The 14,623-nt window shown below is 34.6% G+C and overlaps 1 protein-coding gene across 5 annotated transcripts in view; it reads left to right on the forward strand.

Moving 5' to 3' along the window:
• TLL1 (tolloid like 1) overlaps positions 1-14,623 on the forward strand; it is a 203,636-nt gene that overhangs the window by 89,475 nt on the left and 99,538 nt on the right. For 4 of the 5 annotated variants that reach the window (XM_026485645.4, XM_048212228.2, XM_044379240.3 and 1 more), the window contains 4 exons: positions 877-957; positions 2,459-2,611; positions 3,125-3,242; positions 12,266-12,444. In XM_026485645.4, coding sequence (XP_026341430.3) covers positions 877-957; positions 2,459-2,611; positions 3,125-3,242; positions 12,266-12,444 — 531 coding nt within the window. Of the gene's footprint in view, positions 1-876; positions 996-2,458; positions 2,612-3,124; positions 3,243-12,265; positions 12,445-14,623 lie in introns of those variants that run through there. The other variant, XM_044379242.3, reaches the window with a different exon arrangement.

Here is a 14,623-nt window from a genome sequence, read left to right on the forward strand (position 1 = left end):
AAAGAAGGGAAAATGGGAGATAAAATTGGGAGAACATTTTATTAAAGGCCTGGGATGAGAATCAGAGGACTTGGATTTTCCTCCCATGATCTGGTTTCTGACTTCTGACAGGAAATCTGCCTTTTCTATTCTTTTTCCAGTTGGTAAAACTGCAAAAGGTCGTATTTCCTTATCCTGACCTCCTCTCCTACCTTTTGAGCTATAAAATTCTTTACATTGATTTTTATAAATTTTGCCAATTACATAGCATAACAGAATGTATTTTGCTGCAGAACATCCTTTTGGATTGTTGTGATGTCTTTGTAATTATGTGTCATTGGTTTTTATAAATTATCAAAACTCATTTTCAAATTATATTTGAATATATTATAAAATATGATAGGCTGTTAAAAATATTTAAAATTGATCACAGCTTTGGAGCAAGACTTGCACTATACATTTGCTCTTCTAATGTTTTTATTTCCATTGCTGATTTGGCTTCTGCAAATATTCAGTTTACATTGGAGAAGTAGCTGGAATGCAATCAACAGGGCAGAGCAACTTGCTGTCATCCTATATAACACTATGCGATGTCAAGGTCACAGTGAAGGAAAATGTTTCAAATTATCAATAGATGACTCAGTTGCCATGATGTCCAAATAAAGTCATTTAAATTGCTCTGTGGATCACCCCGCCCACTTGTTTTTAGTTACCAAAACTGTGTTTGTAAAATGTTTACACTCTTCCAAGATTTATGGATCTTCATGACTCTAACATTCTAAGACTGCATAAAAGAAGATGTCCAAAGAGAAATCAATGTAGCCTATTGGTATGGTTTATTTAGAAGAGCTTTAAAATGCAATGAGTTTAACTTAACTATTTTCTTTTATTCCTAAGGTGGATTTGGAGACCATGTTATGTCAAAGAAACGAGGGGCCCTCTACCAGCTTATAGACAGGATAAGAAGAATTGGCTCTGGTATATCAATGTTTAAAGTTGCAGACGCTTGACTTGATGTACAGTAAATATTATACTAATAGCAGTTCAGTTTGCCATTAATATGGGAAGTATGTAAAGGGTATATGCTGAGAAACAGTCCTTTATTCATTTTTGTTAGCTGATGTTTCATGTAAATGTTTTAGAACTTAATTTGGGACAATTGAAATGTTTCTTTAACTTATTTTCAGCTTCTCATTATTATAAAGTGCATTAGGGAGTTATTTTACTGTTGATATTTATTTCCGGTGCAGTGTATATCACACTAAGGTGTTTTTATCAAGCATGGAACTACATCAATTTTAATCAAAAAACGTCATGACCGTTTTGAAATAAAACCCACTTAAAGTAACTTGACAAACTGATTGGTTAGATTAAAAAATTGATTGAAAATGTTTTGACCCTTCCAGAAATATACATAGAAAAATAGCCTTCTGGTTTCAAAATTAGTTAATACTTACAGTATTGAATTTGTTAAACACTGTTTATAGATTGTCGAGTTTTAAAAAAGTTTTCTGTTCAAAGTTTGTCCTAACATTTTTTAAATTGATGAATTACTAGTTAAATAATTGACAGTACACACTTTCAAGGAATAATTTTCCCAAGCAAAGAAGCTTTGCTTCAGGATATTAAAAAAAAAAAAAATAGACCTTTAGGGACATGGGAATAAGGGGCATGCGTTCAGTGTTGGTTGTGTCTGAAGTATATTCCGTTAGTGTGATATTTGGATCAACAGTGATAGATGAATAAGAATGAATAATAATGCAAATTTAGGAAAAACAAAAACAGTTACAAAAATATTTTGAAAGGCCACCAAGAAAATTAATGACTGCAGACTTGAAAGCTGCTCCAGAAAGAGGCTGCATTTTACGTTGGCCTGTTGATGTTGTGCGCTGATCTCTAAATTGTGCTAAATCACCTGGATGTGAATCCAGAGGAAATTTGAACGGAGATACACCAGTGTCCCAGGGGGCTGAGACCATATCTGCTTTAACATTATTTCACTTATCCTCTCTGTAATTTTCATAATTTTAGGCTGTCCTATGGAATATCAGTCCTGATTTAAAAGAATGAAGGATTTAGCAAGAGTTAAGAAGAGTTTTGAGTATCTTGTGACTTTTTAAACAATGCCTATTTATCATCTGGTGGGGAATTGGCAGTGATGTAGTAAATTAAAATACATAAAACAATTTTTTGTGGCCTACCAGTCTGCCTGACGTCTAGCCGCTGTAGGCTGCTGTATGGGAATTGATTAAAATTTGCTCATAGAGCATTAAGAAATAGTATTTTGACACCAAGTACTTAAATATTTTAATACTTTTTCAAGCATATGATATAAATGAAGTTTTTCTTTAGTGCATTTTGACTTCAGGCATATTTACACCAATATGTAAATAAGACATTTTAACTTTAGTCTTTTAAGAGGAAATGATTCCCTGACCAAGGACTTCTGTTTCACAGAATGTTTTAAATGTCACTGCAGGCTTGGAGCAAAACAGCACAGTTAAAGGAAAAGTACCTCTAAAATTCTCAGGGCAAAATGAAAAAAATCGAGTTCCCAGAGCTGCTACATCAAGAACCGAAAGAATATGGCCTGGAGGTGTTATTCCTTATGTTATAGGAGGCAACTTCACTGGTAAGATATTCCCAGAGTGTTTATTTTTATAAAGAAATATTATACAGATCAAGTGTGTATTTTTCCAGAGTACTAATATATAGAATATAGTATTAAATCAAACATGAGAAATACTTCACTCACCTCGGTTATTGGTTTAGAATGTCTTTGAAATTGAAAAATATCTTTAGTCTAGAGCTCTAAGAGTCTAAAGTACTGTTTTTAAACTGAGTTTCAAATGTGCCCACCAAGTCGGGAAGCTGATTTCTCTTCAACTGTCAGGAAGAATGTATGTCCTGTTGACAGAGCCTTGTACACACATATTTGTAGAGATAGTGAGCTTGAACCTTCTGATTATAAGGTGGGTGTCCATTCTTAAGAGTGATCACTTGTGGTGCTCTAGGCTAGTATTTGTTGGTTGATGAGAGTGATGGCGTCTGAACTGCCCAGCCAGACTCAGGATGGAGGAGCCAGCATGTAGCACTCTCCCCAAGGCACACACTTTACTTTATTAACATCCTGCCATTTTTCCAGGCAGTCAGCGAGCCATGTTCAAGCAGGCCATGAGGCACTGGGAAAAGCACACATGTGTGACTTTTATTGAAAGAAGTGATGAAGAGAGTTACATTGTATTCACGTATAGACCTTGTGGGTAAGTAGAACCAGGGCATGGCGTAAGCAAGTGTAGAAGGGGAAAAAGAAAATCCTGAGGTAGGAGTCATTTCTTAATATTTGCTTAGTTAGCATTTCCCCATGAGAAAGTTTGAATTTTATATAAGAAAATCTATTTTAAATAAATATAGTCTTTGATCGTAGACCTTTGTACATCTACTGCAAGCGTATTTCTCTACCACGTCAATTACTTTGCCTCATGTTGCAACTATAGCAATGGTTTTGCCACCGTCCCACTCATCTGAATTAGAAACTTCAATAATGTCATCTGGTGATTCTCTTGTGCTCCCTCTAAAACCTATGCAGTAATATTCCATTGATATTCATTGTATCTTTTGATTTCTACCTCCATCCCATGTCAGTGCCTCAGTCCATTCATGTTGTCATGTCACACCTGACCTATTCCAAATGCTTGACTGTCTTCCCACATCAATTTACTGCCACTAGTTTATCTTCAGAGAATACCGGTCAGAGCAAGACACCACCCTTTTTGAGATTCTTTAGTGCTCCCTCGTAGAGTGCCACTTTCTAGATTGGCTTCTTATGGGATGATAACAAACACTCTCCAAAACAACTGTTCCGTAAGTTGTGAAATGCTGTGTTCAATTTCAGTAGATATTTCTGCAGCAACGTGCTAATGAACATTATGATTATTCAGCCCATCAAAGAGAATATGGAGGGTTTTTTTTAACTTATTTAAAAAACGAAACATCCATGCCACTCTTTTAAGAGTGAAGAACATACATCAGTATCCCGGAACACATTTTGGGAAATGTTAGCCTGAGAATAAAATCCAAATTCCTTGATACAACATTTAAAGAATGCCATGAACTTACCACAACTTCCATGTGAAGCTTCTTCTGCCACCACATCCCATAATCTAGCCAAGTTACAGTAATAGCAGTTCTTCAAGCAACACTGTATACTTAAAGACTTTTTACTGTGAAAGGTCTCAAACTTCTCTCCCCTCTATCTTCAGTTAGTCAGAACTTACATTTAAATATTTGATTAAATTCAGATTGAACTTTTGCTTGTTTGGGAAGAATACTTGATAGCGTTTGCTGTCTCGACGTCGCATCCCTTCAGGTGGCACGTGGACTGGATGTAGCATTTCAGCGACACTGCTGTCAGTCTGTGGATTCCAGTGGTGATGGCCCAGTGCCTCCATTGTAAAAGTTCCCATCATTGCAAAATAGTGGGGATTTTCTAATGTTGTTCTTTCCTTTCAGTCCTTCTACATTTATTAGCCGGACTCCTCTACAAAGAGGAATTTTCTCTCATCAGCTCAAACTACTTGAATACCCTCTAGTATAGTTTATAAAAGGAAGTAAAAATAAATGCTTCATTCCTTTGGAGGAAAGAGTTCTTGCCTCAATCACATATATATTTTTTGGGAGAAAATGTATATGTCACTAGGTATTGGGGGAGGTTTGTGTCATCTGGCTTCGTTCTACCACATAGTCCTAGAACATTTAACCTCACTTAAAAAGTAATGGATTTTAATTTTGACCCTATCTGAGTGACACTGAGAAAAATTATACATTACTGCCTTTCTATGTAGCTTTGGATAATGCCATAATTTTTTAGTTTTGACTTATTCAAGTAATGTTTTCTTCCAAATTACTAAATTTTAGCTTGACAAGTTTTGGTTACATTTGAAATGCCTCCTAGTTCTTGATATCTATTTAATATTTAAAAGGTCCAAATCTAGACTCTCCTTCCTTCCTTTTGGTTATCTAATAGGAATGGATATAGCTCTAAATACATAATGTAGTCAGATCAATACATCTTTCCTTTATCTTTACCACCCTTCAATTTTGTAAAGCAAACACAAACAAAACACTGGCATTCATTATTTTATTGCTAAATTTCTGTTTGTAACAAACTCATATTTATACTCATTTTCTTTCACTAATTTGGCTTTTTTCAAAATTTTTCATTTTACTTGTTTTGTTCTGCTATCTTTTCCCATTTGCCATCATTTCTCGATGTGTTTGCTCGTGCTTTTCTGCTTCCTTGGAATGCCTTTGCTTCCATTTTCGTCCTTGGAAATCATTCACATATTTCTTTCTCACCCATTTCTGAGCTGCCCTCAATGCGATTTTGCTCTATCTTCAGCTGTATTAGCTACATTTCCACCATTGGTTCATATGTCCACCTTCATCTGTGATGACAGGCTGCTTATCTCTTTATCCCTCATGACATGCAGTGCACTGCTTTATAGATAAGTGATCAAGAAAATATTGACAATTTGCACATCAGCTAAAGCACATTGTATGTAATTCTAAAAGAAAACGTAAGAATTTAAAGAGGTATTGAAAGGCATGTACATTAACAGTGGCTTTACTGATTTTAGAGAAACAGAAACTGAAGTTGTGAATTGCCCTCAAATGCTTAAATCTGTAATTGCACTCCTGAAATCAAACTTTTGGGTATTTATATATACATATGATTGTGACTGTTATAGTACTAATGTTGCATTTGGTGATTTGTACTCCATTTCCTTATATTGTATTTTCAATGATAGAAGGATGATACATTTTATAGGAATTGATGATTGGCTTGGTAATCATTCTAACCATTTTGTGACTTCTGAATTTCATTTGGAATTACTGTTGGCCATAATTTCAGGAAATAGTTATTTTTTTATCATTATGGGGATTTTTCTATGATAATGCCGCATTTATATCTCATAAAAAATTAATCGAAATTATTAAGGAGTTTGGCAGTTGGTGTTGCACAAAATACTGAGGGCCACTGCAGTATTGATGTCAAGTCAAACATGTAACGCTTTTATTGGACTTTGATATTGTGTCCCTTAGAGATGTTGCATAGAGGGTATTGCATTTAATAATATCTAGTGTAAATCTTCATTGAATATGGAGAGCACTGTACCAGTTCTACTTCTGGCTTTAAGATGGTAGGCAGACACACCTTACCACTTCATATCACTTTTACCCTTTTTCTTGGCGGGTGGGGAGATATTTTATTTATTTATTTATTTATTTAGATATGGAGAGAGAGCACAAGCAGGAAGAGGGACAGAAAGAGAGGGAGAGAGCATCCCAAGCGGACTCCACACTGAGTGTGGAGCCCAATGCGGGGCTCCATCTCACGATGCTGGGATCATGACCTGAGCTGAAATCAAGAGTTGGATGCTTAACCAACCAAGCCACCCAGGCTCCCCTCACTTTTATTATTTTGATTTTTAGCTTACCCATTAAGTTAGGCAACTTGCAGCTATTGTAGTTTTTAAAATAAAAGCTAAAATAATGTCCTCCATATTTATAGGAGAATTATTAAATATGGATCCACTTGTACCATTTAGAACATTGTATTTCCCACCTTATTCTGCTACAACAGGTTTTATTCAATACATACTTATTGGGTGTCTAATTCCATATCAAGTCTTTGGTAGATGGGAAAATGACAAAATTTTAAAAAGCAAAAGGTAAAGGTCAGAACTTTTTGGCATATGATATCTTTGATCCCTCTTCAATGGGACATATGCTTCAACTCTCCCTATGTTGGCAGAACGTTTGAAGTTAACTATAAATATTTTTTCAATGAATATTTATTGTTATCAGAGGCATTTATTTTATAAGATGATTAATTATTATCAGCAAAATGTGAGATCACTTTATAAAAACTTGTTCGATTTCTTTGTAAGTCAGAAATTTATATAGCTGAATTTATTACTTTTGTCTATTATGCAACTTTATATTGCTGAATATCCTCTTTTTTTTAAAGTATAACTTTATTTTTTTACAGTGTTAACATTAGTTTCAGGTGTACAATATAGTGATTAAACAATTCCATACATCACCTGGTGCTCATCACAACAAGTGGCCTCCTTAATCCCCATCACCTACATAGCCCAATCCCTACCCTCTTTCCCTCAGTTTGTTCACTATAGTTAAGAGTCTGTTTCTTGGTTTATCTCTCTTTCTCTCTTTTTATCTCTTTGCTCATTTATTTTGTTTCTTAAATTCCACATGTGAATGAAATCATATAGTATTCGTCTTTCTCTGATTGACTTATTTCACTTAGCATAATACTCACTAGTTTCATCTATGTCATTGCAAATAGCAAGATTTCATTCTTTTTTATGGCTGAATAGTATTCCATTGTGTATATATCTACCACCTCTTGTTTATCCATTCATGGGTCAAGGGACACTTGGCTGCTTCCATATCTTGGCTATTGTATTGTAAATAATGCTGCTGTAAACACGAGGTGCGTGCATCCCTTTGAATTAGTGAATTGTATTCTTGGGTAAATAAGTAGTTCAATTGCTACATTGGAGGGTAGTTCTATTTTTAACTTCTTGAGGTACCTCCATACTGTTTTCCAGAGTGGCTGCACCAGTTTGCATTCCCACCAACAGTGCATGAGGATTACTTTTTCTCCACATCCTCTCCAGTACTTCTTATTTCTTGTGTTGTTGATTTTAGCTATTCTGACAGGTGTGAGGTGATATCTCATTGTGGTTTTGATATGCAATTTTCTGATGATGAGTGATGATAAAATCTGTTCATGTGCCTGTTGGCTATCTGAATATCATCTTTGGATAAATGTCTGTTCATGTCTTCTGCCCATTTTTTAATTGGATTATTTGGTTTTTTGGTGTTGAGTTTCATACGTTCTTATATATTTTGGATAGTAGCCCTTTATCAGATATGTCATTTGCAAATATCTTCTCCCATTAAGTAGGCTGCCTTTTAGTTTTGTTGACTGTTTTCTTCACTGTGCAAAACCTTTTTATTTTGTTGTAGTCCCAATAGTTCATTTTTGCTTTTGTTTCCTTTGCCTCAGGAGACCTGTCTAGAAGAAAGTTGTTATAGCCAATGTCAAAGAGTTTATTGCCTATGTTCTCCTCTAGGATTTTTATGGTTTCAGGTCTCACATTTAGGTCTTTAATCCATGAATATCCTCTCTCCCCTACTACATTGTTTCTTGAACAATCTTACTTTTTTCCTATCTGCTAATTTTTAATGAATCCTTTAACAACTAACCAAACAAATACGCTTAGGATTAACTTATTTAGCTATTTTCTAGATTTTGTGTTTTAAATTGTATTTAACTTTGGTCAGTTTATTTATTCAGATTATGGCAACAATTACTTATTCATCCTAACCTATTGAATTTTTATTTTGTGCCACTTTTTACTGTACTAATTTTGGGGACTATAAAATTGATTGTTAGGTGTTTTTCTCTGTTGGAAGGTTACAGTTAGGCAGAGAAGGTGTGATAGCTAGGATTCTTGCTTGCAAACAATAGAGGCTGGTTAATTTAAGCAGAAAAGAAATGACTTGTTGGATTGTTAGATAATTTATAGAATTACACCAATGGGAAAGTGTGGTGGAGGGAGGTATCTCAGGAAGAGCATTTTTAACCCCTGGTCACAAGCATCTTCACCAGTGCTTTGGATGCTCCCTGCTAACCACCAGAGTCTTAGCTCTCTCCTACACTTAGGAAATCTGTTCTTTCAACAAATATTTATTAATTAATTTATTTCAAAAATGATCTTTTTCCAGTTTTATTACAATATAAATGACATAGAACACTGTATTCATTTAAGGTGCATACCATGATGAGTTGATACATGCATACTTTGTGAGATGATTCCCACAATAAATTTAGTTAACAGACATCACCTCACATAGTTGCAACACTTATATCTTCTTGTGATGAGAACTTTTAGATCTGCTCTCTTAGCAACTTTCAAGTATATGATACAGTATTATTAACTTCAGTCACCATGCTGTACGTTACATCTCCAGGACTTATTTATCTTATAACTGGAAGTTTGTACCTTTTGACCCCCTTCACCCATTCGACCACCCTCCCACCTCCCACCCCAAACTGTTCTCTGTATCTTCTGAGCTGTACTATGTGCCTGACTATATTTTAGGGGCTAGAGATATCAGTATACAAAGCATGTAAGTTGTCTGCCCACAAATAGCTGACATTCTAGGATGGAGAGTCAGAAAAAAAACATGAAAATCTATGAAATATAAAAATGTATTAATAGACTATAAGTTCTAGGACAAAGAGGAAAGCAATGTAAATGGGATAGAAAGGCATTTGCACAAGAACTTGAGAAAGAAGATGAAATGAGCCATATGGCTATGTGGGAGAACAGAGGTCCCGACAGAAGAAATAGCCAGGAAAAAGGCTTTAAGGAAAGAACATGTCTGTATGCTGAAGGCACAGCCAGGACACTGCATGGCTCAGGAGGAGTGAGTTGCAGGAGCAGTTGTAAGAAATGGGACTGGATGGTAAGACATTTGTGTGTGAAGATCGTGTGGGATCTTACAGTTATTTGTAAGTACTTTAGATTTTTCTCTGAGTAAAAGAGAAAGCTTGTATTAGTCTGCTGACATGATTTATTTCACTTAATACATGACCCTTCGATCCTAGTGGCTTCAAGTAACAAACAATTACTCCTTGTTTATACTGCCTGTCTATCACTGGTTGGCTGTGTCTCTCTCCAGAGTTTTCACTTTAGTATTCAGTCTGATGGAGGAATTCTCTTCAGAATATTGCAGTTGTGGCAGATGAAACAGAGACAATATTGCCAAACATATTGACTATTAAAGGTTCTCCCTAGAAATTACACAAACAGTTCATGCTCACATGACATTATCCAGAGCAAGTCACGTGACCAAACTCAGCATCAGTGGAGTAAGGAAGTTTGAGTATCTTCCAGTGAGGGGTAAAGAATATTTTTGAACATTAACACAATTTGCCATAGAACCATTGGAGAATATTGGGTAGAGAAGAGTCATAATCTGACTTTAAATTTTTAAATTATCTCAGTGTCGAGAAAAGACTGCTGTGGGGAGGACATCTTCGTGGATGTCATGATAGATTATTTAATAGGCAAAATCCAAAGGTGCTTTGGTCGTCCGGTCTGAGGCAGAAGTAAGGAATAGTAGGTTTTAGATTACCTGATTACTTTCTATGGCTTAGGGAGAGGTGTGGCTTCCTATTGATGGCAAAAGTTTTTCTTGAGAGGACAGATCTTATAGTGGTCAAGATTTAAAAGCAGCACACAAATTAGAAATAAAAAAAATCAAAAGCTATACACAAGAAAATGGCATCAACCTGAGTGATATTTGAAACTAAGATAATACCTAGACATGCTTAAACCACATTTTTGTAGACCTCACATATTACCCTGTCATTCCATACCTAATTATATGTGTATGTGTTTAGTTATTTATTCATCTAAGCATCCAGAATTATTCTCTCCTTAGAACCATAGGAATCAAACCACCACATTTTTCTTCTTTCACAGGATCATTATAAAAGTCAGTGGAAAATATATTTTTGTTTTCTGTTATGGAATCCATCTTATTTATTGGAAATTGCTATGGGTGAAATTATGCTTAAAAAAGGTGTTTTAGATTAAATAAGTCGACCGCATTGCTTGACTATCTCCCAGATTTTGATTTGCGAAGTATTTTCTTCTTTGAATATAACCAGCAAGAATGACTCAGTGTGTGTAATTTAGTTGCTATATAATCATCAGATATTTTAGTTTAACTACTGTTGCTCTATGGTAGCAAATGATTCAGTTTAAATCTTTCCAAAATTTGCAAATTTTTTGTTTTTCTACATCTAATACTTTACTATTTGGGTATGTAATAAATATATGTGTATAGATTGAAGCATAGTATTAAAAATGGGGGCAAAAACAAAATTTCCTGATTTTTTTCCCTACCAGTTACCTCTTTTTTTCTATTATTGATTTATTAAGCTTCATTAACTGTTATAATAGATTCATAAATAAGTGTATGGTGTAAGTTAAGATGCTTAAGGCATTTAAAGCCTACAGAAATAATTGGAATGACAAATATTTGTATTTGTGAACAATCAAAAGGACTATCAAATATACTTACTCTGGAAACTGAAAATTTGTGAAATTCCTTTTAATATTTGAGCAATTAATTTTTGGCAATTTTCTCAGTGTTTGGTGTCTGGTGCATCATGATTGCCAACTATTCAAGACCAATTATTTACTGCCCTCTATTGCTGTCTCAAGTGGCGATCCTACATATAAACCTATTTTAATGTAAACCCCAATTATTAAAGTTTTAGATACAATTTTATTCATATTTGCAAATCTTATAATTCTACCAGTTGTTGGTTTTTCTCCACCAGTTAGCTATTAACCTTAGAAAATTTACCTTTTGAAACTAGTTTTCCTCCATTGATTCCTTCTTTTAAAAGTTTTCTTCTTCAAAATAAATTCTCCCATGGGTAGGAAAAATAACTTTTTTTGATTAACCGTCTTTCTTTTGTTCTTTTGTTATTTTTATTTTGTTTGTTTTTTTTAGACAGGGGGGATGAGGGCAAGAGGGAGAGGGAGAGAGAAAGAGCAAATCTTAAGCAGATTCTGCACTAAGCATGGAGCCTGACGTGGGGCTTGATCTCACAACCCTGAGATCATGATCTGAGCCTAAACCAAGAGTCAGGTGCTTAACTGACTGAGCCATCCAGGCGCCCCTAATTCTTTTTTTCTTAAAGCAGGAAAATAAACTTTGTTTTTATATTCAAAACTGAAATAATGGATTATTGCCAGATAACCATCGTGACAGGGTAGTTACCTAAATAATGTAGATGGATTGTGAGACTAAAAAACTGTACTAGAAATAATCGTGGGTTGGTAAATCTTGAGTCTAACTATATGTTTAAAGTGCATTAATCACCATCATAGATATTTTATTTTCTAATATCTTCTGAACACTCCTAATAATGATTTAAGGCATATCTTCTGTTGTAAGTATTAGTGAAAAAGCACTTCCAGTGATTATGTGGAGACTTTTGTTGTCTATACATTTACCAGGACTAGAAATTAGCCATATGTATCGATGAAAGGCTGCTCTGCCTCTGAGTGTGTTGGACTTTGTAGTTGATCATAATTCTTGACAAGTTTCACTGTCCTGTAATTAATCCATCATTGCCACCCCATCTCTGTTTTCTCTGTTATTGTAGATGCTGCTCCTATGTAGGTCGGCGGGGAAATGGACCTCAGGCAATCTCTATTGGCAAGAACTGTGATAAATTTGGAATTGTTGTTCATGAATTGGGCCATGTGATAGGCTTTTGGCATGAACACACACGACCAGATCGAGATAACCATGTCACTATCATAAGAGAAAACATCCAGCCAGGTGAGAGGTTTCAGAATATGTTGGGTTTAAGGTTGATGGAATATCTTTTAGTAGTGTTTATACTATTTGTGAATGAACTTTTTCTTAAAAGTGTGAACTGATTTTTTTTGATATGGTAGAATCAGCATTTTGTTGGATAAAAAATATGCCCATGATGGTGTTACATTTTAATTTTTTTTTTCCTTTAGACTGGATGATTTTATATGCTTTTTTGGCTTGCTTTTTTTTTTTTTTCTTAAGGTTTAGCTGTTTTATTTCTAAACTTCTGTGCTTTCCAAGAATGGGTGTAGGCTACTGAACCATAAATTAATATTATTTAATTTTTAAAGCATTTTTAATACTTAGCTCTATAATCTATGTGGTAGAGATTAAGAAAGGATCCAGGGTTTGGCATGAAACGTGCTGCTACCATAGAAATCTGTATTATACCAGGGACATTTCTGGAGAAAATTTCAGGGAAATGAATCATTTCCAGGGTAGTCTAAATAGTTTCTTTGAGAGTTCTCCTTAAACTACCCTAAAGATAAATTCTTGAGAATTTTTTCAGTAGTTGAAATATCATATATAATGAAAATTTAATTTTCTCTGATAGCTGATATGTGATAATAACTTTATTTTAAAGCTTTTTTATTTAACTTTCATAAATTAATAAAGATCATTACATTTCAGTTACCAAAAGAAAAATTCTGTTTTTTTGGAACTGCCTTATAAAGTCATATGGATTTCAAGCATTAGGAAAGTAAAAATGCATCCTTATTTCCTTATTCATGTCAAGTTTTAAGTTACAAACATTGAATTCCTTAGAATTTCTTGTAATTAGAAGTATTGATCTATGTATTTGCTCATCACATATTTGGTGCTAATTATTTATTGAGACATTATTAGATGTTGAAAATGCTGTCATGAAAAATACAAAGCTTAATGTGGGGTATGTGCATATATATAAATGATTGCAAGTGGGTGAGAAAAGTGATAATAGTCATATGGTGAGAATACCACAAAGTCCAAGTAACATATGACAAAATGCCTTGGCAAGTCAAGGGAGATGTCCCAAAGGAACTGAAATTTAGAAGTAAAGTATAAGTGTTCAAAGTGCAGAGAAGAGAGATAGAATTTCTAAGCTGAAAAAACATCATGATGATGGCTATAATTACAGAAAATGGAATCATTTTTATTTGCTCATTATGGTTGCATGGTAAGTTACAAGTGGGAGATTAGTTGGTAATTACCAAAGGAGGTTGAATCATAGGGAATCTTCTATACAAAGCTAGGGAACTTAGCTTTTATCTTTTAGCTACTGGAGAATAATCGGGGATTGATAGCAGAACAAGTTCAGATTTAAAAAAAAGGAAAAAATAATTCTTTCAGCTTTGGGATCATTAACTGAGAATGGGGAAGTGGAAGTAGGGAAGATGAACTTAAGGAAACCTATAAGAAGATTAAATAAGTAGTTTATAAAAGATGACTAAGTCCTCAGTCAAGGAAGTGCAATTCAAGAATAAAAGGGAATAACCTTTCAAAAATATTTTAAGAGGAACACTAACATATGAGGGAAAATCTTCAAGGTTTTATTTTTAAGCAACAGGATGGATGGTGGCACCATCAGATGAAGGAAGCAACATGGTTTTTAGAGTAAGATAGAGAAATAATGATTTTATTTAGCATATCCTTGATTTTGAGAAGCCTTTGGATTATTTAAATGGAGATGTTTACTATACAAAGCAAAAGTGAGTCTAAAATTTAGGCTATATCTAGAAATAGACATTTAATTGTATATTTGACTATGTAGGGAAACACTGAAGGGAGAATAAAAATACAGCTGAGGATAGAAAATGGGGAATAGCTATATTTAAGCAACATTTTGCAGAAAATCCCCCAAAAGACTAAGAAGGTTTGGTAAAGAGGTAGAAGAAAAATCACTGAATGTGATGTCCCGGGGAAGAGATCATTTCAAGAATGATAAAGTAGGAGAAGAGGAGAGGGTAGTTCAAGATGGCAGTGTAGGAATATCCTGAACTCACCTCCTCCCATGGACACAACAAACTACTGCTACACGGAGAATAATTTCTCTGAAAAAGTCCTGATAACTAGATGAACACTGTGCCTCCACAACAAAGGATAAAAGGGCTATGACGAGATGGGTAAGAGAGGTAGAGACACACCTGCTGCCCAAAACTCC

This window comes from Ursus arctos, unplaced genomic scaffold, assembly GCF_023065955.2.
Source record: "Ursus arctos isolate Adak ecotype North America unplaced genomic scaffold, UrsArc2.0 scaffold_11, whole genome shotgun sequence".
Lineage (NCBI taxonomy): Eukaryota > Metazoa > Chordata > Mammalia > Carnivora > Ursidae > Ursus > Ursus arctos.